The sequence below is a fragment of the Neophocaena asiaeorientalis genome, unplaced genomic scaffold (assembly GCF_003031525.2).
Source record: "Neophocaena asiaeorientalis asiaeorientalis breed wild unplaced genomic scaffold, Neophocaena_asiaeorientalis_V1.1 scaffold95, whole genome shotgun sequence".
Classification (NCBI taxonomy): Eukaryota; Metazoa; Chordata; class Mammalia; order Artiodactyla; family Phocoenidae; genus Neophocaena; species Neophocaena asiaeorientalis.
In genome coordinates this window covers 135,547-157,134 of record NW_020174924.1, presented here as the reverse complement: position 1 = coordinate 157,134, position 21,588 = coordinate 135,547, and the positions used below count along the sequence as shown (strand labels likewise).

The 21,588-nt window shown below is 43.5% G+C and overlaps 1 protein-coding gene across 1 annotated transcript; it reads right to left on the bottom strand.

Annotated features, from left to right (window-relative positions):
* Window positions 1-8,341: 8,341 nt before the first annotated feature.
* On the bottom strand, window positions 8,342-14,764 carry PNP (purine nucleoside phosphorylase). Its single transcript, XM_024761319.1, has 6 exons — window positions 14,614-14,764; window positions 12,636-12,805; window positions 10,216-10,319; window positions 9,842-10,017; window positions 9,538-9,728; window positions 8,342-8,978 (listed from the first exon to the last, which is right to left on the bottom strand). The coding sequence occupies exons 1-6, from the start codon at window positions 14,622-14,624 to the stop codon at window positions 8,761-8,763; spliced, it is 870 nt and encodes a 289-aa protein (XP_024617087.1). The 5' UTR covers window positions 14,625-14,764; the 3' UTR covers window positions 8,342-8,760.
* Between the last annotated feature and the right edge of the window lie 6,824 nt (window positions 14,765-21,588).

Here is a 21,588-nt window from a genome sequence, read left to right as displayed (position 1 = left end):
TGTGTCTACAGTTTGTTCCTTTTTATTGTTGAAAAGTATTCCATGGTATGGCCATACGTTTTATCTATCCATTCACCAGTTGTTTCCAGTTTCCATTATTAGTAAATGTTGCTGTAAACATTTATGTGTTAAGTCTTTGTGTGGTTGTGTTTTTATTTTGCTTGAGTAGATACCTAGAGGTGGAATTGCTGGGTCACATAGTGGTTTTAATTTTTTGAGAAACTGTCAAAGTGTTTATCCAAAGTGGCTACACCATTTTACATTCCCAGCAGTAATGTATGAGGGTTCTTGTTTCTCTGTATCCTGCCAACACTTGTTAATGTCTGTCTTATCTATTATAGACATAATAGTGAGTGTGAAATGGTATCTCACTGTAGTTTTAACTTGCCTTTCCTTCCTCTATTACTTTCCATCCCCTTACTTTGATTATTTTTTCTTAACACTTATTGTTACCTTAGATTTTTTTTTTTACATTTGTATTTATTTGTCGTCTGACTCCTGAGTTAAATATAAACTCCTTGAAGGCAAGAACATTGTCTTGTTCTTCTCTGTTTCCCCAGTCTCTAGAACATTTGTTAGTAAATGGATAAACAAACCCTCTTCACGTTTATCTTTCTGTCTGCGCAGCAGCCTGGAGAGGTGCACTCAAGTTTTCATGGACAGACAACAGTTTATAAGTTGATAATTTGGGGGTTTAGCATACATATATGTATGTGTATATGCATATGTATGTACACACACACACACACACCCCTTGGCATTTCTATATAAGCCTTAATACATCTGATTATCAAAAGGACATAGTTCAAAATAATTGTGGAAAAAATGAACAAATATCAATGCAATACAGTGTTGTCAAGTAAATGTTATAGTTATCTGAGTGACCTTTGTTGAAAAATGTCAATACTGGGTAAAGGCTGATGACAAGACCTGACACAAACATCACTTGAATAACCAAACAGGGTTATTTATCCAAAGGGCACAAAATAAAGTCAGCTCAGTCAGAGAGATGAATAAATGTTTCAATTCAGACAGAAGTACAGACATCTTAGAAAACAAACTTATGCTTACCAGGGGGGAAAGGGGGTGGGGAGGGATAAATTGGGAGACTGGGATTGACATATACACACTACTATGTATAAAATAGATAATAAGTACCTACTATATGGCACAGGGAACTCTACTCAATACTCTGTAATGGCCTGTATGGGAAAAGAATCTAAAAAAGAGTGGATATATGTATATGTATAACTGATTCACTTTGCTGGACACCTGAAATTAACACAACATTGTAAATCAACTATACTCCAATAAAAATTTTTTTTAAAAAAAGCACAAACATCTTGACTCCAGCACCTTCACCAGAAGGTGTATTATTACTGAAAACTTTAAGTAAGTGAGAGTCATATTAGACTCTATGGAAATATAACAGTATTTCTCAGTCTAGTCCACTTGTACTCCTAAGCAAGTGTGGATATGCCCAGAGCCCCTCCTTGGGTAGAAGCACCTCAAGTTTCTGGTTTATACAATGTACAATCCTATTGCAGGGTACAGTTTGGTTCTCTAAGGCACCTCTCTCAGACTCTCCAGGCTAGTATATTCTGGTCTGAGAACATTCCTGAATCCAGTATTGTGTAACCTTACCAAGGATCAGTTTTCTAGATCTTTGGGAGTCCTGCTAACAAGCCTTTAGACCAAATGTAGAGCTATCCTGAAGTAACGAGTCCGTAGGTAGGAAATATTTCAGAAGCTGGACACCATAAAGAACGGCAGAATGGCAGAACATATCCAAAATTACCCTTACCATAATTCCATATTTGTTTTTTTAAACAGTGTTGGTTCCTATCTGTTTGTGAAGGAGGAGGGTAATTTAGGGGAGCAAGCATCCAAGGAAACCTAATGACTTCCTTCTGTCCCTCCAGATTCATGATCTTGCAGGTCTATCAGTGAAACTCCAGAGTGAGAACCTTCCCACCTCCAAAACAAGTATATCAGAAACAACCACTGTGGGCTTCCATGGTGGTGCGGTGGTTAAAAATCCAACTGCCAGTGCAGGGGACATGGGTTCGAGCCCTGGTCCAGGAAGATCCCACATGCAGTGGAGCAACTAACCCCGTGAGCCACAACTATTGAGTCCACGTGCTGCAACTACTGAAGCTTGAGAGCCTAGAGCCCATGATCCACAGCAAGAGAAGCCACTGCAATGAGAAGCCCGCGCACCACAGTGAAGAGTAGCCCCCACTTGTCGCAACTAGAGAAAGCCTGCACGTAGCAACGAAGATCCAACACAGCCAAACATAAATAAATAAAAAATAAATTTATTAAAAAAAACAACCACCACTGTGCCAAATATCAACTATATTCCTTGATGGCAATTAAATTATTTTCACACTTCATTTGATGGAATGGGTAGGATATTAACAATGGTAGTAGCTCTACAGTATTATTTGGAGGGAACAGTGGAGATTAATACTGTGAACTGGAATTGACCTGGACGGTCTTTGATGGGTAAAAAGAACACTGGATAGAACTAGAACACGTCAGGCTACATATAAAGTCATACTATATTCCTACCAATCTTTTATTATAAAATTATAGCCAAAGCTCAAGTAGAAACAGCTCAAAATAAAATAGGAAAAGCAAAGACAAAGACCAATATCAAATAGCTGGCTGACAAGCAAAATGGTATTTTAAAAAATGAATAAAAGAGAGAAGGGAAAGAGGACAAGAGAAAAAGTGATTTGCAAATGAGCTAAAGTAAGCCTCCTAAATGAACAAACTCAGAATGGAAGTGAAAATGAAAACCCGATGGACGGGTGGAGGAGTTCTCTGACCCGACCCCAAAACAAGAGAACAAAGGCAGATTAATACCAAACAATTTCAAATCTAATTTAGACTAAAGCTAAACGTCTGGCAAAAAGATTAAAGACAGGAAATTTTCCATTTTTATTAAAATCCAAATTTACAATAACAGAAAAACAAGGCAGATAGCCAGTGTTTATTCAAATGGCGTCCCTTAGAAACAAAATGTAATTATGAAAAACAGAGGCCTATTTACAAGAAAGAGCAATGCAAATCTAAGCCAGATCAAATTTAGATGCAAGGCACAGCACGGAAGGAACAGTTCCATTCTTCTTCACCTTCTTGTTTTAAAGGGGCAGCAACTCTTCGTATCTATTTGTAATAGTAATCAACTCAGACTGGGAAATAGCTAAAAACAAACAAACAAAAAACAAAAAAACCCCAAGCATACTCTTCCTTTGGTTCTAAAAAATTTGAGTGACAGACATGTATTCTTGACAGCATGGACCTAATTCATCAAGTAAGCACAATAATTAACAGATGTGAAAAGATCTCCAAGATACATTAAGGTAAAATAAAATAGCAAGGTGTAGAACAAGAAGTATAACATGCTAACTTCTGTGTATAATAATAGGAGAAAAAATAAAAATATGTATTTTTATTTGCTTATATTTTTATAAATCCTGGAAGAATGCACAGAGAGCTAATAAAAGTGATTCCTAGTGGGGTGGGGAAGGAAGGGTAGATGGAGGAGACAACTGAGATGAATATTTTCACTGTATACCTTTTCTGTGGCATAATTTTTTAACTATGTGATTATATCACCTATTCAAATTTTAATCCAAAAAAAAGAGAAAACTAATTTGACTTAAGTGTATATTTTTATTTCTAAATTGCTTACGCTCTTGTCTTTATGTTTTTTGTTTTATCTGTGGTACGCGGGCCTCTCCCGTTGCGGAGCACAAGCTCTGGATGCGCAAGCTCAGCAGCCATGGCTCACGGGCCCAGCCGCTCCGCGGAATCTGGAATCTTCCCGGACCAGGGATCGAACCCGTGTTCCCTGCATTGGCAGGTGGATTCTTAACCACTATGCCACCAGGGAAGCCCTGGCAGGTGGATTTTTAACCACTGCGCCACCGGGGAAGTCAGAAGCCTCCCCCCTTCTGGTTAGGCTTTAGTCCATCAAAATACTACAGTGTGATTTTCCCATCAGTCCTTAGTTAAAACGCCTTCAATGGCTGGCCACTTGCCTAGAGAATAAGGTTCGTACTCCTTAGCCTGAGGTCAGAGCTCTAAACAATCTAGCCCCTCTCCACCTTATCTCCAACTGCTCGCATTCATGCTTTCTTCATTTTAACCTTTCCAGTCTGTTAAATTAGACATTCCTGAATTGGCCTGCATGTAGTGCTTTCAGCTATATCCTCCTCACCTCTCTTTCCTATAAAGCCTAACTTGAGTCCTACCAATCCTTTACCCATTCCCCATCCTCTGTAGCACGTTATCATTGGCACTTAGCATGTACTACTTTTCACACATTATTGTATTCCTCTTTCAAAAACAATTTTTCTAAACAATGACAATATAACACACAAAAAGACTAAAAGTAGGCATAGAGGGTACCACTAATTCAGCCTTGTTTTTCCTTTTTTATGCGTATATCCTGTCCCCTGTCTAGACTGAAAGCACTTTGTCTTATTACCAATTTATAGTATGGTTTTTAAGACAATGTTCTATACAAAATACATGATTAGTAACATTTGTTTTTTTGCTGTACGCGGGCCTCTCACTGTTGTGGCCTCTCCCGTAGTGGAACAACAGGCTCCGGACGCGCAGGCTCAGCGGCCATGGCTCACGGGCGCAGCTGCTCCGCGGCATGTGGGATCTTCCCGGACCGGGGCACGAACCCGTGTCCCCTGCATCGGCAGGTGGACTCTCAACCACTGCGCCACCAGGGAAGCCCAGTAACATTATTTTTTTTTAATAAATTTACTTATTTATTTTTGGCTGTGTTGGGTCTTTGTTACTGTGTGCGGGTTTTCTCTAGTTGTGGCGAGCGGAGGCTACTTTTCGTTGCGGTGCGCAGGCTTCTCATTGTGGTGGCTTCCCTTGCTGCAGAGCACGGGCTCTAGGTGCATAGGCTTCAGTAACTGTGGCACGTGAGCTCAGTAGTTGTGGCTTGGGGGCTCTAGCACACAGACTCAGTAGTTGTGGCGCATGGACTTAGTTGCTCTGCAGCATGTGGGATCTTCCTGGACCAGGGCTTGAACCTGTGTCCCCTGCATTAGCAGGCAGATTCTTAACCACTGTGCCACCAGGGGAGTCCTAGTAACATTACTGATGTAGGTAGAGATGACCATGATAGGGTCAGGGAAGAGAACATGACTTGATGGGGTAAGTGTGTTTTGATACATATGATGAGGCTCAAGAAACTGAACCCATTTTTTAGGCATCCTGTAGGCCCCTCTGGAGAGTTTTTTTTTCGAGAACTACCCTTCTGTAGGCGCCCCCCCCAGACCTATCTCTCTGACTTTGTGTTTTTATTCTTTTGCTCACCTCAATTGACACATTCATCTTGGGCTGGGTTGGTTGGCATTTTGAAACTGAAAATACTTGATAAACCAAATGTGGTGTAGCCATACAAGGGAATATTATTTGGTTATAAAAAGGAAGGAAATACTGATACACATTACAACTTAGATGAACCTTGAAAACATTATGCTAAGTGAAAGAAGCCAGTCACAAAGTCCATATCATTCCATATATGATTCTATTCATATGAAAGCCCCAAATAGTTCACTCTACAGAGCAGAAAGTAGATTAGTGGTTGTTTGGGGCCAGGGAGGGTGGGAGTGGGGGTGGAGTGTAGAGTGACAGCTAAAAGGTATAGGTTTCCTTTGGAGGTGATGGAAGTGTTCTAAAATTGACTCTGATGACGACTGATTGTACTTATCTGTGAACATACTAAAAATCTTTGAATTATACACTTTAAATGGATGAATTTTATTTTATGTGAATTATATCTCAGTAAAGCTGTTTTCTAAAAATATTGAAGACACTGTGTGGTCATGTTTTTCCTCCCCAGCCCATACCCACCTTGAAACTAGAATTCTAGTGAATTTAGAATTAATAATTATTATCTATAATTAAATGACTAGGGACTTCCTTCGTGGTCCAGTGGTTAAGACTCCATGCTCCCAACGCAGGGGGCCCGGTTCGCTACCTGGTCAGGGAACTAGATCCTGCATGCCGTAACTAGAGATCCCGCACATCGTAACTAAATATCCCGTGTGCCGCAACTAAGACTCGGAGCAGACAAATAAATAAATATTTTTTAAAAAATGATTATTACTTGCCTGTAGCTACTTTCCTTGTCATAGCTTACTTTGTACTATAAAGAATATATAATTTTGTTTTCTGTCACCATGGGGGTATATTTAATGCCCTAACATGAATATAGTAATATATACTTGTATAAAGTAGGTGAGTCCTAATTTTTGTGCTTAGATCTAAGGAATTAGACTCTTGAATTAGGACATCAAATGCATAATCTTCTTCATTAATCTAGTATTCTATTATGAAATACAAGATACCTTCTAAATCTAAAAAGCTAGAAATGCCCTTAAATATTCCACTCAAGTCTCTCTGGGACATATTTTTCAGATGATTCCTGATCCATCTCACCAAGAAGCAGATCCAGGGTAAGAAAGCCAAGCACCAAATGCAGCCCTCCTCTAACCCCCAAGTACCCATCTGCTATGTCTCCATGTCTTCTGTTCTAGTCACACCTGATGTGACAATGACCCACAAACATTGTGAGTGCTTCAGCTCACCCTGATGTGAAATCCTTCCTCCCTTTCATCCTTGAAGACTAAGCTCAAAGTTAAACAACCTTTCTCTCAATAACCAATCTCAAAGTCCAGTGTATACTTAAAATCAGTTCATCCTTTGGACTCGCATAACATGTGACTTGTATCTATTTTATACTGCCTTATATGAACAATTAATAGCTTTACAAATGTGTATCTGTTAAGACTGTAGGGCCCTTGAGAGGGAAAGACCATTTTTATATTCTCAATTTAACATTTTATTAGGCTAAGAGTGTTATACAGAAATATTCAATAACTTGATTAAAAAGAAATGTAACTGTCAATCACTGTATTGTACATCTATAACATAGAATATTGTACAACTATATTTCAATTAAAAAAATAAATTAAAAAAATGTCTATCAGCATCTCATCAGATGAACAAGTTACTGTGATGTGTATGTATCTAAAGGATGCACAGTCCTTCCCTCTACACCAGCTCTCTCAGAGACAAATGACAGACGCTAGCAGATTGCCAGGTAGGGTTTTAGAGGTGGATGAAGGTACAAAGAACGAATGAAAAGAAGAGTAGTTACAGGGCCACTTCAGGATACTTTTTCTTTGTGCTGGGCTCAGCTAGGTAGGTCAGGTAGCAAACAAAGGATGATTTGAAAGTTTTCGAAAGCTTTCCTGCCAAAATGCCTCTTCCATGTTTGTTTTTTTTTTTTTATGCGGTATGCGGGCCTCTCACTGTTGAGAGGCCTGTCACTGTTGAGGAGCACAGGCTCCGGACGCGCAGGCTCAGCCGCTCCGCGGCACGTGGGATCTTCCCGGACTAGGGCACGAACCAGCGTCCCCTACATCGGCAGACGGATTCTCAACCACTGCTCCACCAGGGAATCCCACCTCTTCCATGTTATACTACTAACTGAAATGTTACCACTGTTGTAGAGTCATCCAGCTCTACCCGCTGTCAAAAGGCAAACAGAACTGAGGGGGTGGGGATAGTATGATTTTCAAACGTGCCAGCCAGCTGAATGCAAGTTGATAAGCGCCAGCAGTGCAATGGGCCAAAAAAAGGTAATGCCTAGGCTCCTGTCACAGGGAGGTTCTGACCAAGAATGGTGAAAAGGAAAACTAACACCCAGAAAGCAATAGGAGGCAAGGAAGTGCTCCAAGAGAAGAGGCCAGAGTATGAGTCAACTTCACAGGGGCTGGCAGGACGCTAACCAGCAGTGGAGCTGCCGGCAGCAGAGAAAGGGGTATTTGCCACTGCACTGTCGGAATGGAGTGACAGAATGTATGGGTGTCACGAACTATGGCAGAGGTTAGCGGCGGCGGTGGGGGGGGGGCGGAATTGAAGGAAACCAACAAGAAATACAATTAGGGCTTACCAAGGATGTGGCAACTATGGAACATAAGCTGAGATCAGTGAACGAATTCGGATATTCATGAGCTGACAGAGAGAGAAACAACCAGAAAGCCAAAGGACAGGGGCAAGACTGATCTGAGGGAAGTGGCCATCATGCACAGTCCTTCCTTATCTTCTAACACTGTCTTTCACCTCTTTGCCTTTCCTCCATCCTTTCCTGCATTCACATACCATCTACCTCAATTCTTAGCTGTCTGAGAGGCAGAGAGTCAAACCACAAGACATGTGGTCTCGTGATTGGTTTCATGCCAGTCTTGGCCTGTGCCCCACCCTTATCCCAAATTACACAAAAATAAAGAAATTATTTCATCTTTCTCTTTATTCTCAAAATATGATAGTATAAAACTCCAAAAGGAAGAGGCTGTTCCTTGTGTGGTCTCCAGTGCTTTGAGGAGCAGAGCTGAGCCCCCAGGAATGTAAGAGGATCATCTCAAAAAGCTAGCAGTAGCTACTAGGCTGAGTTCGACAGCCCCAAGTCAAATCCCTGGATGTGTGGTAGGGCTTGGGCTCTTTAAGAGGAATAGGGGTGGAAATCATTTTGTGATGACAGCTGAGCAGAAGAGCACTCTGTATCAGAAAGGTCTGGTGGGAGAAGCAGGGCAGGTGACACTCCTTTCTGCCACTACCTAAGGGCAGAGGCACGTGACTCCAGCAAGAGGCCAAAGTAGGTAGTAGCTCCTTGGATCCCAGAAGGGAGATGCCAGACCACTCCAGGGCTGGTTAACTGGCATTGTCAGGCAGTGGAATGCTAGCCATAAGAATGGAGACAAATTGCTCCAATTTCTGCGCAACTTGCTTCCCAGCATCTAGTACTTCCTTGTGATTGGCCTTCTGCTGGCTTTCATAATCCAAGATGACCTTGTTAGTGATGAGGGAGAAGCCAAAGACTCGAAGTCCACAGTGCCTTGCAACTATAACTTCTGGTACTGTGCTCATGCCTGATGTGGAGAAAGAGGGAAACCAACTGTCAGGATCCGCAAATGACTCTTTTCCTCGCCCTTTAGCCTCACCTCCATTAATCACCTCGTTGACAATTTAGCATCAAGAAAACATCCAAAGCAGCAGCTAAATTCGTGTCAAGCTTAGGCTGTTCTGTATTGCCTAAAAGAGTCGGGCCTCAGAGGGCCTTGCACATCTCTTATAAATAGAAATTTCTGTTTGTGGTCATTCTAAAGTCAGTTCTAATGATGCAATTCTATCTTCCAGCCAAAGGGTATAGAAGGTGGCTATAATGATATTTGTTAAAATAATCAGAAACAGTCATCAAATTATGGACCGGTCATTAGCATTACAGTGGTTAGAGCCCTTGGTGGTGGGTGGTGAGTTGATGGCTACGATGCAAACCTTCCACCACCTTTCAAGTCAGTTTAATTCAATCTTCCCTTAAGTCAGGCCCTCTTTCAGTTTATCATCTAGGTCTACAATCTTTTTCTCTTTTCCATCTTATTTTACCAGAACCCTCCCTCTTCAAGCCTCCAGCCAAGTTCCCCTCCTCACCAACAGCATCTGCCCCCAGCTTCTGCAGCAGACGACACTCTGCCACAGTCTCAAAGCTGGGGCCTGCCACCATCACATAGGTTCCTTCCTGTAACTCTCTCTGCTCTCCCATTTGTTTCCAGGTACTGTGAGCCTTCTGCCTCATATCCCGGTCGTAGGCATCAGACATGGCAGGGAAACGAACTCCAAACCTAGGGCACAGGTTAGACTATCTCAGATTAATGGAATAGAGTAAGCTCTCTCCCAACTCCCAGACAAGTCCTTAGAGCCTACCCATCTATACAAAGAGGAGCAGGATAGCTACCTTTCATCATTGGGCCCTCTGAGAGGGTTCTCACCGCAGAAACCAGGTAGATTGATGTGATCGCGGATCAGCATGATATCTCCAACCTCAAACTCGGGGTTGAGCCCTCCAGCTGCATTGGTGACCACTAGAGTGTCCACACCCAGAAGATGGAAAACCCTCACTGGGAACGTCACCTTAGAAGCAAAAGATAAAAGATCAGAGAGTGTTCTTTAAAATGTCACCAATCCACCCATGCAGATAAACATGATACAGCATAAAAGACGAGAAAGAAGGGGACCAAAAATCTACTTTGCCCGGGTAGTTAGGTAATAAAATAGGAGAGCTCTCTCCCCCTTCGTCCAGACCCAATCAGGTTTGTGTCCCTGATTTACCTTCCAGAGCGGGTAGCCTTCATACATGTGGAACCTGCCCTGCATCATCACACAGCCTCTGCCATTCAAGATCCCAAACACCAGTCGGCCAGCATGACCTGGCACTGTACACAAAAAAGAAAGGGAAATGCATGGACAGATGCTTTCATACAACACATATCCACTGAGTACCTACTCTGAGCCAACTCACTGTGCTCAACAGGTGAGGGTATACTTAATCAAAAGAAAACATTATCATCTCCACTCTCAGAAAGTTTAAGTCTGGTGGGGGAGATAGAAATTAATCATAAACTTAGATATAAGTACATCCTGAGATTAGAGCTATGGGGGTGAGGATGTTCAATGTGAACACACATCAGTTTCTTTTTAAAGAAATTTCAAAAGAATGAGAAAGCCATACTGTAAGAGAATAAAAGAATAAAAAATAGAATAAGTGAGTAATAATGAATGCAGTGAGTGTCGTAATTATAGACCTCTTTTCCAAAATTTCCAAAACTCTCAAAATCTGTATCCTTACTACCCTAACTAAACTATATGCTTCCTCCCTCCTGAGAGGGAGCTCATGGTATATTCTAGCTTCCTAAGGAGGCTAGGAACAAGGAAAGGGGCTGAGGTTGGACCCATACAAGTCTCCTTTGTGACCCACAAAACAATCCTGTGGGAATACGTACCCTGAATGGGGCATGCAGGGGCATGGGAGTGCAAAGATAACTCTCCACACAGACACAGTAACCATTATTACCATTTCTCTCATCTAACATTTCTCCTTTAATGGACATGGCTAACCTATCCCTTAGAGAATGGATGGTCTGGGAGAGGGACCAAAACAAAGAGGGAGAGTTGAGGGATACTCAGAGATTGAGGAGCTTATAAAAAAATTACAGGGCTTCCCTGATGGCGCAGTGGTTAAGAATCCGCCTGCCAATGCAGGGGACATGGGTTCAAGCCCTGGTCCGGGAAGATCCCACATGCCACGGAGCAGCTAAGCCCGTAAGCCACAGCTACTGAGCCTGCACTCTAGAGCCCGCGAGCCACAACTACTGAGTCTGCGCTCTAGAGCCCGCGAGCCACAACTACTGAGCCCACGCGCCACAACTACTGAAGCCCGTGCGCCTAGAGCCCGTGCTCCGCAACAAGAGAAGCCACCGCAATGAGAAGCCGGCACACTGGGACGAAGCCCACACGCAGCAACAAAGACCTGACACAGCCAATAAATAAATAAATTTATTTTTTAAAAAATTGCCAGTAGTAGAGCAGAGGTGACACAGTTAGGGAAACCCAAATAAAGTATAAAAAGTAAATTGGTAAAGTTTTAAAAAATTAATCCACTCAGTGCAGTGCCCTTCTCACTGCAGGTAGGAGTGGCAGGTGGAGCCAGTCACTACTATCTCTCTTAGAAAACTTTGCACTCCCTTCTCTCACTTTTTAATATTTCCTTCTCCAACCCCATCCCCACCTCCCTGCTCTGGTCTCCCAGTCTTGCTCCAAAGGGCATGAAAAATATCTGTTAAAACTCTTAACTCTCCAGGGAAAGAGGAAGGAAAGTAGAATCTGAAAAATTAATAAATAAACCAACAGAAGTTAGTTATCTGAGAAATTAATAAGTAAACTAAATAAACTACTCTTGCCCTTTACTTGGCCCTATTTTACCTGGCCCTTCTCTAAGCCTCATCCTCAGCATGCGGAACTTCCCCGACCAGGGACTGAACCCACGCCGTTGCAGTGGAAGTGTGGAGTCTTAGCCACTGGACCACCACGGAAGCCCAGCCTTAGAGCTTTTGGCTGCTATTAGGATGCTGGATACACTATCCTCAGAACTCCACTGTGCATAGGGGGCCCTTTCCCCCTCCAAAGGGTCAGTGTGAATCAAGTCTTGTGTATTCATGTATCACCTGGGTATTTGTCTGCAAGAACGTGGCAGTCTGTGTGTTCATTTGTTGCTGTGCACCAGTGTGTGCCTTACCCTAGGACTGGAGTTAGAGCTGGGGAGATTGGGAATGGCAGGAACACATGGGACAGGGAAGGCCTGACTTTGTCTGGGAGCTTACAGGCACTGCTCTTTCCACTTAGGCTATAGACTGAAAGAAATGAGAGAGGTGTATGAGGATATGGTGACCATAGTGTGTATGGGGAAAAAGTGTGCAGGGGAAGTGTTGTAGAGCTTTAGGGAGCTGAGTCATTAAAGCACAGGAAATATGTCATCATACAGTAACATTGACATAAACATGCCCTACTAAAACATTTCTACTGGGGGAATTTCCTTCTAAAGTCATTCTGATTCTTGGTGGGTTTTTCCCTCTGTTACAACAGTTATCTCTAGTCAAATGCTATAGAGGATAGCCAGGGTGTAGAAGCATCGCCCTCCCATCAGAATCACATCAATATCCCTCAGTCCTATCCCTCCTCCCCCTTGCCAGCACCTGTACTTTTGGGAAAGTTCGGTATTTCACTGTAGTCAAAGATCTGGGCCTGAGTTAATCTGTCACTCAGACCTCCTAACCCAGAACCACAGATCACCGCCACTTGAGGTCGGTGTTTGGTGTGAGACAAAAGCCATTTTGCAGTGTTCTGATAATCTTCATACTTGAATCTAGGAAAAAAAGGAAAACCAAGGTGAGTTTCACTTCCATCCCAAGGGTATCATAAACTAATGACCTTCAGCGTACAAAGGCTGACTGAGGTACCAAGGTGACAGGGGACAGAGAAGTTGGCCAAGGAGCTAGACAAGCCACTGCACAAAAAAGCAAACCCAGGCCACAATTTTGATTGTCAACAGCTGGAGCAGAACTGATTGCATAAGTTTCTCAGCAGCTGCTTGTGAAAACTAGACTCTGGAGCCCACCCCTACAGAATGGGGAGAGACCCCAGAATCGCTATTTCTTACAAAAGTGCCTCAGGTAATTCTGATTCAAAAACCAGGTTTCAGAATTCTGGTCTTGAGGAAGCAGAACTCAACAGGGATTCTAGTCCCAATTTTGTCTTTTTTAGGCAAGTAGCTTGTGCTTCAAATTCTTTCCTCTAATGTAAAGCAAGGGAATGTAATCAGCCTCACTTATCTAACAGGCTCAGTTTGAAAATGAATTTAAAATTTACTAACAAGCTCCAAAGACCTTTGACTCCATAAATCATGGTTCAGGTCCACAGCACCTGAACCTCTTTTACAACTTTCCCCCCCGTCCGTGTTTCCTCCCTGCCTTCTCCCATCTTTCCTTCTCTTCATCAAGGTCCAAGGTCCTTTGCCCTTCAGAGACCTAAAGGCATACGCTTATGCAGAACCCAGACATCCCCAAGAATCAACTGGGAATTTTTCTCACAATTCCAGTCCAATTCTCTCATACCTAGTTGGAAAAAACAAGAAGGGACGGGGCAGGGGAGGAAACGACGACTGAGGTGTGACAGAGCTGAACACAACTAACCAAGCCTCCAGAGGAAACCTCTTTCTTCAAAAGTGCTGCCTTTACAATACACCGGGCTACCCTCAGGGAAGTAGCTGGGTAAGGGACCGGGTTGGGGCAATAGAACCGGGGTCATAGAATGATGAAGAGAGAAGCAGTGAGATGGTAAACGTGAATCAAATAGCTTCCCCAACAGGTGCCAAGGAAATGAAATATGTGTGAAGCCCTGGCCACCCAGCACATCTAGCCACAGCTTACAGGACTTCCTCATTGGCCAGCAGTCTCCCAAGAATGCCCTGAATCCCTGGGCACCCAAAAGCCACTTTGATCCCTACTGCTGGAGACTTGGGCTGGGACTTCAAGGACCAAAGCCGAAATAAGCGTTTTCAAAGGTGAAGTGGGGGGAGTAGGCAGGATCTGTTGCTCAATTCAGTGATTAAGAATTTCCTTCTCTCCTTGGAGACGACATCCCCAACTTAATTGAAACTCCACCTTGGAGGAAAGAGAGGCGTTGTCGAGGGACGTGAGCAATCTCTCCTCTGAAGGAGGAACTCTAGATATGGGCGCCAAAAGTACCTCGCGGCTTTACCTAGACTCTAGAATGGGAATCTGTGACGAGCACGTGGGTTGAAAAGACCTCTTCTCTGTATGTGGGTGGGGAAGTACGCTCCCTCTACATTCACATCGCAACGCGTGCGTGCACGCACACACACCGGCTTCTTTGGCGAGTCGTCTACGGTCTACTAACTTGTCCCCTTCCTGCTCTGGTGGCGCCACCCCTACTCGATTCCCGCGCGCGCCCCTGCCAGCGCTGGCCGCCCCACTGCTCTGTCGCTTTGCCCCTGATACTGGGCTCCGAGCCAGGCCTCTCTGCATCCCCGGGGCACTCGTTCCCTCTCCTGGCCTTCTCGGGGCCCAGAGTACTGGGTTTCCAGTTCTCGATGACAGCCATTTCCCCTCCCCAGGGGCCTACGGTGTTCCCTGGGCCTGGTGCCCGCCTCACCCGTCGTCCATGGTCCCGCCGACGCCCTCTCGATCAGTTTGCCCTTCTCCGCTCAGACCTACTCCACTGAGCTGAGCTACCGCCAGTCACCGGGTACGATCCACACAGCGCGTTGTTTGCAACGCGCTGGCTTATATCCCCAGCTCAGGAGTCCCAGCCAATGGCAGGCGAGTACGCGGCTGGCCCCGTCTCCATGGTGACACGCCCCGACTCAATCGCCGGAGGCTAGGGTGTCAACCTAATCTGAGGTCTTCCCAGCTGCAGTACCTTTCTCGATCCTCACCCTACCCACCGCGGGGGAGGGGTAGGAGCATCCAGCATTTCGCCGCTGCACCCATTTCTAACTGCAGGTCCGGAGTTTCCGGCACGGAAGCCTATGAGGGAAGAGGGTAGGAGTCGGGAGGAGAGACCCCGAACCATCTACCTGAAACCCCATTCCTGGTTGTGTCTACAGCAAATCATGAGATATTTGAACAGAGAAAAATTTAAACCTTACGTGGTGCAAATCCAGAATAAAATTAAGTGAGCCTGTGTCTGAGTTGCTTCCTGGGCAAAGGAAAAAGGGTCGACTCTAGCAATAATGCTGCTCTGGAGGTTACAGGATATGGGAGAACATATAAGGGGTCTAAATCCAGGCCCAGAGGAGGAGAAGACAAATTTCTTCGGGTAAGTATCCCAGGATCCTCGCAGGAGGATGCAGCAAATCCCCTTCTCCAGATGTTTCCAAATTCCCTATAGATATTAAGCTTTGGGATTTGGGAATGAGAAGTAGGAATTTCCAGGAATTTCCCAGTATTCCCCAAATTATAAGTTATTCATAGAATACTTACTTCCATACATTCTTTACTCATTATTATGGATATCTAAAAAAATTGTTATATAAATAAGAAACAGTAGTATTTAACCTATAATAAAGTTTTATTGGAAAACACACACACACAATTCCTGGATCCTTGATACAGACAAAGGATGGTGATAGGGTGGGGATGGGAAGGGGAAATGCAGACAGACCCTTGATTTACACGATACTCATACTCGATCCAAGGAATTCAGATAATTACAGAAGGATTCTTCCCCAAAATGAAAATTCCTGTAACAGAACTACGCAGCATAATGTCTTTGTAAGAATTTAGCTATTTTCTGCCTCCACTTTTATAATTTTAACCAAATTCACATCAAATCACAAATTGTCCTTGCTTAGCTATTGGAATCCTCCACCTATTTCCACCCTCCTGAGCTCTAACCTTTCCTGCTTGCTGTGTTAGCCAACACCATGACCCAAGCCACTGTTTCCCAGCCCCGTTTCTATCTCATTCATGTAACAAATACTTATTGAGCATCAACTATGTACCAGAACTGTTCTAGTGTTAGGGACACAAGAGTAATGACAATATATGTAAACACAAAAATAACATATATAAAGAACTGAGGACAGTGCCAAATGAACGGTTTATTCTACTGTCATTATTGGATTATTATTATCCTTATTCATCCAGTAATTTTAGCAAAGGTAACAATAGGGTGAGCTAAAGGTAAAGTTTCACCTTAGTAATGTAACTCTGTACAATTGAGACACTGAAAGCATGATTTTGAATGATGGGTAAGTTCAGTCATAAGTAAAAATCAGCCCAAGGGTAATATGTATCAATATTTGATTGCTGAAAGTTTTTTGCGGTACGCGGGCCTCTCACTGCTGTGGCCTCTTCCGCCACGGAGCACAGGCTCCCGACGCGCAGACCCAGTGGCCATGGCTCACAGGCCCAGCCGCTCCGGGGCATGTGGGATCCTCTCGGACCGGGGCACGAACTGGCATCCCCTGCATCAGTAGGCGGACTCCCAACCACTGCGCCACCAGGGAAGCCCTGAAAATTCCTTTTTAAACACCTCAAATCCAATCAAGTTTACACAAAAAACAAGAGTAGAACATAATTACATCTAAGAAAGCACAAACTTAATCAATTAATTTTTTTTTTTTTTTTGGCCTTGCGGGGAGGCTTGTGGGATCCTAGTTCCCTGACCCTCGTCAGTGAAACCACTAAGTCCTAACCACTGGACCACCAGGGAATTCCCTTAATTAATTTTAATGGACTCTGTCTAAAGTAAGTGTAGATGATCTTCAATATATCTACAAAAGGAAAACTGAGGGACAAGGCTCAATCTTCTGTAGTGTTTCTCCTATGTCATGTAGGGAGGAACATACAGAATATATAAACATTCTGGGCACCAAAGAAATGTACTGCTATATGACAGGCAAGGACAGGTTACCAGACTGCACCTTGGCCAGGATCATATAACCTTCAGAACCATACAATATACTTTATTCTGAATTCAAGGTCAGCAACCAAGCTTCTGAACAATCATTTGGACCCCCAATCTTTTTAATCTCGGATTCACCAGTGGCCCTTTGAGTTACCCTATGAGGCCTAGCAGGCCTCCTCAGGACACATCTTAGTGGTCTATCCAACAGAAGGGCCCAGGTTCCAGATTGCATCAAGCCCTTGGGTCCCATCCTACCTCTAACCTTGGTTTGTTTGCATCTCTCATTGCTTTCCTCACAGGATTTTTACCTTTAAAGGGTACAGATTTAGGCGTTCTGTGTGTGTCTGTATATGTGTGTGTGTGTGTGTGTGTGTGTGTGTGTGTGTGTGTGTGTGTGTGTGTGTGTGTAAAATACTTAATGATCATATATATGAAATGTCTATTAAATGTCTATTATTTCTCTTTAGGCCATCTCAAGCCAAGCGTCCATAGTCCATTTTGATCTCTTTGCAATACCCCAGTCCAGAGGTTCCCAGTTTCTTAATTTATAGGGCACTTAGGAGCTCAGAAATTTTTTCACAGCACCCCTAGGTCCAAAGAAATACCTAAGAGTTTTGCTTTTTAGGTAGCTGGTGCCTAACATCTTAGTAACCATTTGAAAAAAATAATACAGACAAGTTGAAAGAAAAAATATTTTTTGTTTTTTTCTTAAATAAGCACAAATAGTTACTAATGGAATGTGTGTGCCTGTTGGGCACTGCCCAACTTCTCAAACCTTGCAGTCCAGCACTACTACCCACATTTCCTGTTCTGGGCTGATTTCCACACAGTACTTACTTTTTTATCAGACGACCTCCTAAAAGCCAGCTTTGCAAAGATATTTTGTCATCAAAGGAATGTAGCAAGTCTTTTTTTATTTTTTATAAATTTATTTATTTATTTTTGGCTGCATTGGGTCTTCGTTGCTGCGCGTGGGCTTTCTCTAGTTGCAGTGAGCTGGGGCTACTCTTCCTTGAGATGCGTGGGCTTCTCATTGCGGTGGCTTCTCTCGTTGCGGGGCACGGGCTCTAGGTGCTTGGGCTTCCATGGTTGTGGCACGTGGGCTCAGTAGTTGTGGCGCACAGGCTTTGCTGCTCCGCAGCATGTGGGGTCTTCCCAGAGCAGGGCTCCAACCCGTGTCCCCTGTGCCACCAGGGAAGTCCCAATGTAGCACAATCTAATGTTCAAATTGTGAACTACCTTGAGCTAGCAGTTCTCATAGTATACAAGAGATGTCAAATATTGCTGTGTTTCCCTTAAAAAAATTTAAATATCCCACAGTACTCCTGTGAATTTGCCCCTTGGCACAGAGTTTGGGAACTATGGCCCCAGGCACTCCTTGCCACCTCATTCCTGAATCTGTGTAGTGTAAATGAGTGGACTCTAATCAAACTACCTGTGAATGAATTCCATCTCCACCCGTTACCTACCAGCTTGTGATCCAAAGCAAGTAAAAAAAAAAAAAAATCTCATTATGCCTCAGTTTTCTCATCTGTAAAATGGTGATAATAATAGTACTTACTCTTGTTGCAAGGATTATATAAAATGCCAGTTAAATGTTTAGATAAGTGCCTGGAATTATAGTAAGTACACAGTAAATATTGACTATTATTATTTTTCCCCTTTGTCTCTTTTTCTTTTTGATTTCTCTAGACCCACCTAACCATGAATTGGATCAGAACAAAAACTAGAGGTACGCCCAGCCCATCAACAGCAACTCTAATCCTGCATTGTTTAAAACAGAAGCCACTAGCCAAATATGGCTATTTCAATTTAATAAAATTAAAAGATAAAATAAAAAGTAAAAATTCAGTTCTTAGTTATACTAACCACATTTAAACTGCTCAAAAGCTACATGTGGCTAGTGGCTACCACATTGCAAAGCACAGAAACATTTCAATCATTACAGAGAGAATAGTACACAACACTGTTCTTACCTTTTCTAGTCACTGCTCCCCAGTCTCCACATTTTACAAAGCTGGAGCTATGTTTTATTCTGTACTTGTAGGGTTCCTGTAGTCAGGAACCAAACAATTATCAACTTTAGGGTGATTATAGCTCATTACTGCCTTATTACTCTTTTTCTATCTTCTTCTCACCCCTCTTTGAAGTTCTGAGGTACTCCCATGTCCAGGCACACATGCAGTAACACACCCATCTTCCATGCTCAATATCAAGGAAACTGAAGAATGGAAGTGGTAGTTTCTAAGTCACTAAGTATTGGCTTATGGAGTGGGAAGATATCTCGAGATAGTGACTCCTAATGGCAACTTTTATAGAAGGAGGCTCAGCCTCTTAGGACTTTTTAGGCAGGAAACCTATTTTATTCCTGCCCTCTCAACTGAAATTTCTCATTCTCTCTAGACCACAAGATAGTTGTTCTCCTATCTAAATACCTACCCCACCATCACCAAGAATCTTTGACCTTCCATTTTCTCCAATTCCTGAAACTAAAATGTTATTTTAGTTTAGTTCCTCCCGCCCCACCCCCACTCCCTCCACCTCCCCCTAAAAGGATCACTTTCATTTCTCTTCTCTGTGTGAGATCCCTATTTGTGCCTCATTCAGTGCAGGAACAGAGTGAAGATAAACAGACTGACCTAACAGATCAATCCCCAGATAGAGAAGCTGACTACACCCTAAAGGAAGGGGCAAAGCACTGGGGCATGGAAAGGACATAAAACAGAAGGGAACAAAAGTGTAGAGTGATAAAGAGAAATAACCCCTTAAAACTAGACCACACCCTACCCCACTCCATCCAACTGCCCATACTACACCTCATCTTGGTTAATTCACTCTGCACATTACCAAAAACATTCTTTGCCCTGGAAATGGAGTAAGGGACTGTGTTGGTTTCACACAGGTGGCAAACTACCACCTCAGGAAAGGGTAAAGAAGAAATAGGGTAAGTGGAAAGAGAAATCAAATTGGGACCCTGGGTGGCAGAAGCCCAGCAGATGCCTCCAGCCCCATTCTCTGCCATCTACACCGTGTGATAGTTACCACTTGGTTGGAAGCCTGAAGAAAAAAACCTTCCAAATCTTTGCAGTGTCTTTCTTTATATCCTCCTGTTATGGACTCTTAGGGACTATCTCAAAACTCACATGTTGAAGCCCTAATCCCTTAACCCCAAAGTGACTATATTTGGAGATAGGGTCTTTAAAGAGATAATTAGGTTAAATGAGGTCACAAGGGGCCCTAATTCCTTATAAGAAGAGGAAGAGACAGCAGGGATGTGTGCTCAGAGGGAAAAGGCCCTGTGAGGACACAGTGGAGAAGGTGGTTATCTGCAAACCAAAGGCAGAGGCCTGCTGACACCTTGATCTTGGGCTTCAAGGCTCCAGAACTGTGAGAAAATAAATTTCTGTTGTTTAAGCCACCCAGTCTGTGATATTTTATTATGGCAGTCCTAGCAAACAAATGTACCTCCATAGCCTGATTTTTCTCAGTCTATGTGAGAAGCCCCCATCCCATAAGTAAGATACCTGGTACCAGGGGTAACATTGAAATTATTTACCTGTATAGTACAGGAGCCAACCAATCAGAACAAATGCCAGCCATAAACTGATACCAGCCACACTGGAGTGTCCCAGCTGAATATCCACCCAGCTTGGGACTACAGCTGACGGTATTGCTCAGTACACAAATTTCCCTCAAGATAGGGCTTAAGGTAATTAATTAATTAGTTTAATAGTCATTTATCTGGCAACTTCTTTGTGCCAGGTATTGAGCATCAAAAGGCCTCCATCCCAGATACCATGCATTCTGCCACCTCTGCACTTCTGCATTTTCTATATGCCTAGTAGATGATGTGCGTGCAAAAGCATTAAATCATAAGTCAGGGACTTCCCTGGTGGTCCAGTGGTTAAGACTCCACGCTCCCAATGCAGGGAGCACAGGTTCAATCCCTGGTTGGGGAACTAAGATCCCACATGCTGCACAATGCGGCCAAAAAAAAAAGAACCATAAGTCAGAAGACCTCGACTTGGTACGGTGAGGGGAAAGAACAAGCCATGAAAAACTGAGATGTTGTCAGTTAACAGGGTGCTAGAAAGAACTTATTATAGAAATGGGCTTGTGTTAAGAGATTTTGAAAGTGTTTAAGGAAATGGGATTTTGCTCTGGATTGAATGCTGTCAGGAAGTAGAGTAATTCTATGATTGGGTATCTAATACATTTTGTCTAGGAGAGAAGACCAGATAGAGGCTAAGCTCTAATACGTAAAGAAGTAGCAGTCAGGGCTTCCCTGGTGGCGCAGTGGTTGCGAGTCTGCCTGCCGATGCAGGGGACACGGGTTCGTGCCCCGGTCCGAAAAGATCCCACATGCCGCGGAGCGGCTGGGCCCGTGAGCCATGGCCGCTGAGACTGCGCGTCCGGAGCCTGTGCTCCGCAACGGAAGAGGCCACAACAGTGAGAGGCCCGCGTACCAAAGAATAAAAAAAAAATGAAGTAGCAGTCATTCATATTAGCTGGGGGAGGAGGATATTGGGGATTTTTGTAGCTTGGAGTATGTTCATGTTTTGTTTTGTTTTAAATTTTTAAAAATTTGATTTATTTTACTTTATTTTTGGCTCCCTTGGGTCTTCGTTGTTGCGCGGAGGCTTTCTCTAGTCGCGGTGAGCAGAGGCTACTCTATTGTGGTGTGCAGGCTTCCCGCTGCGGTGGTTTCTCTTGTTA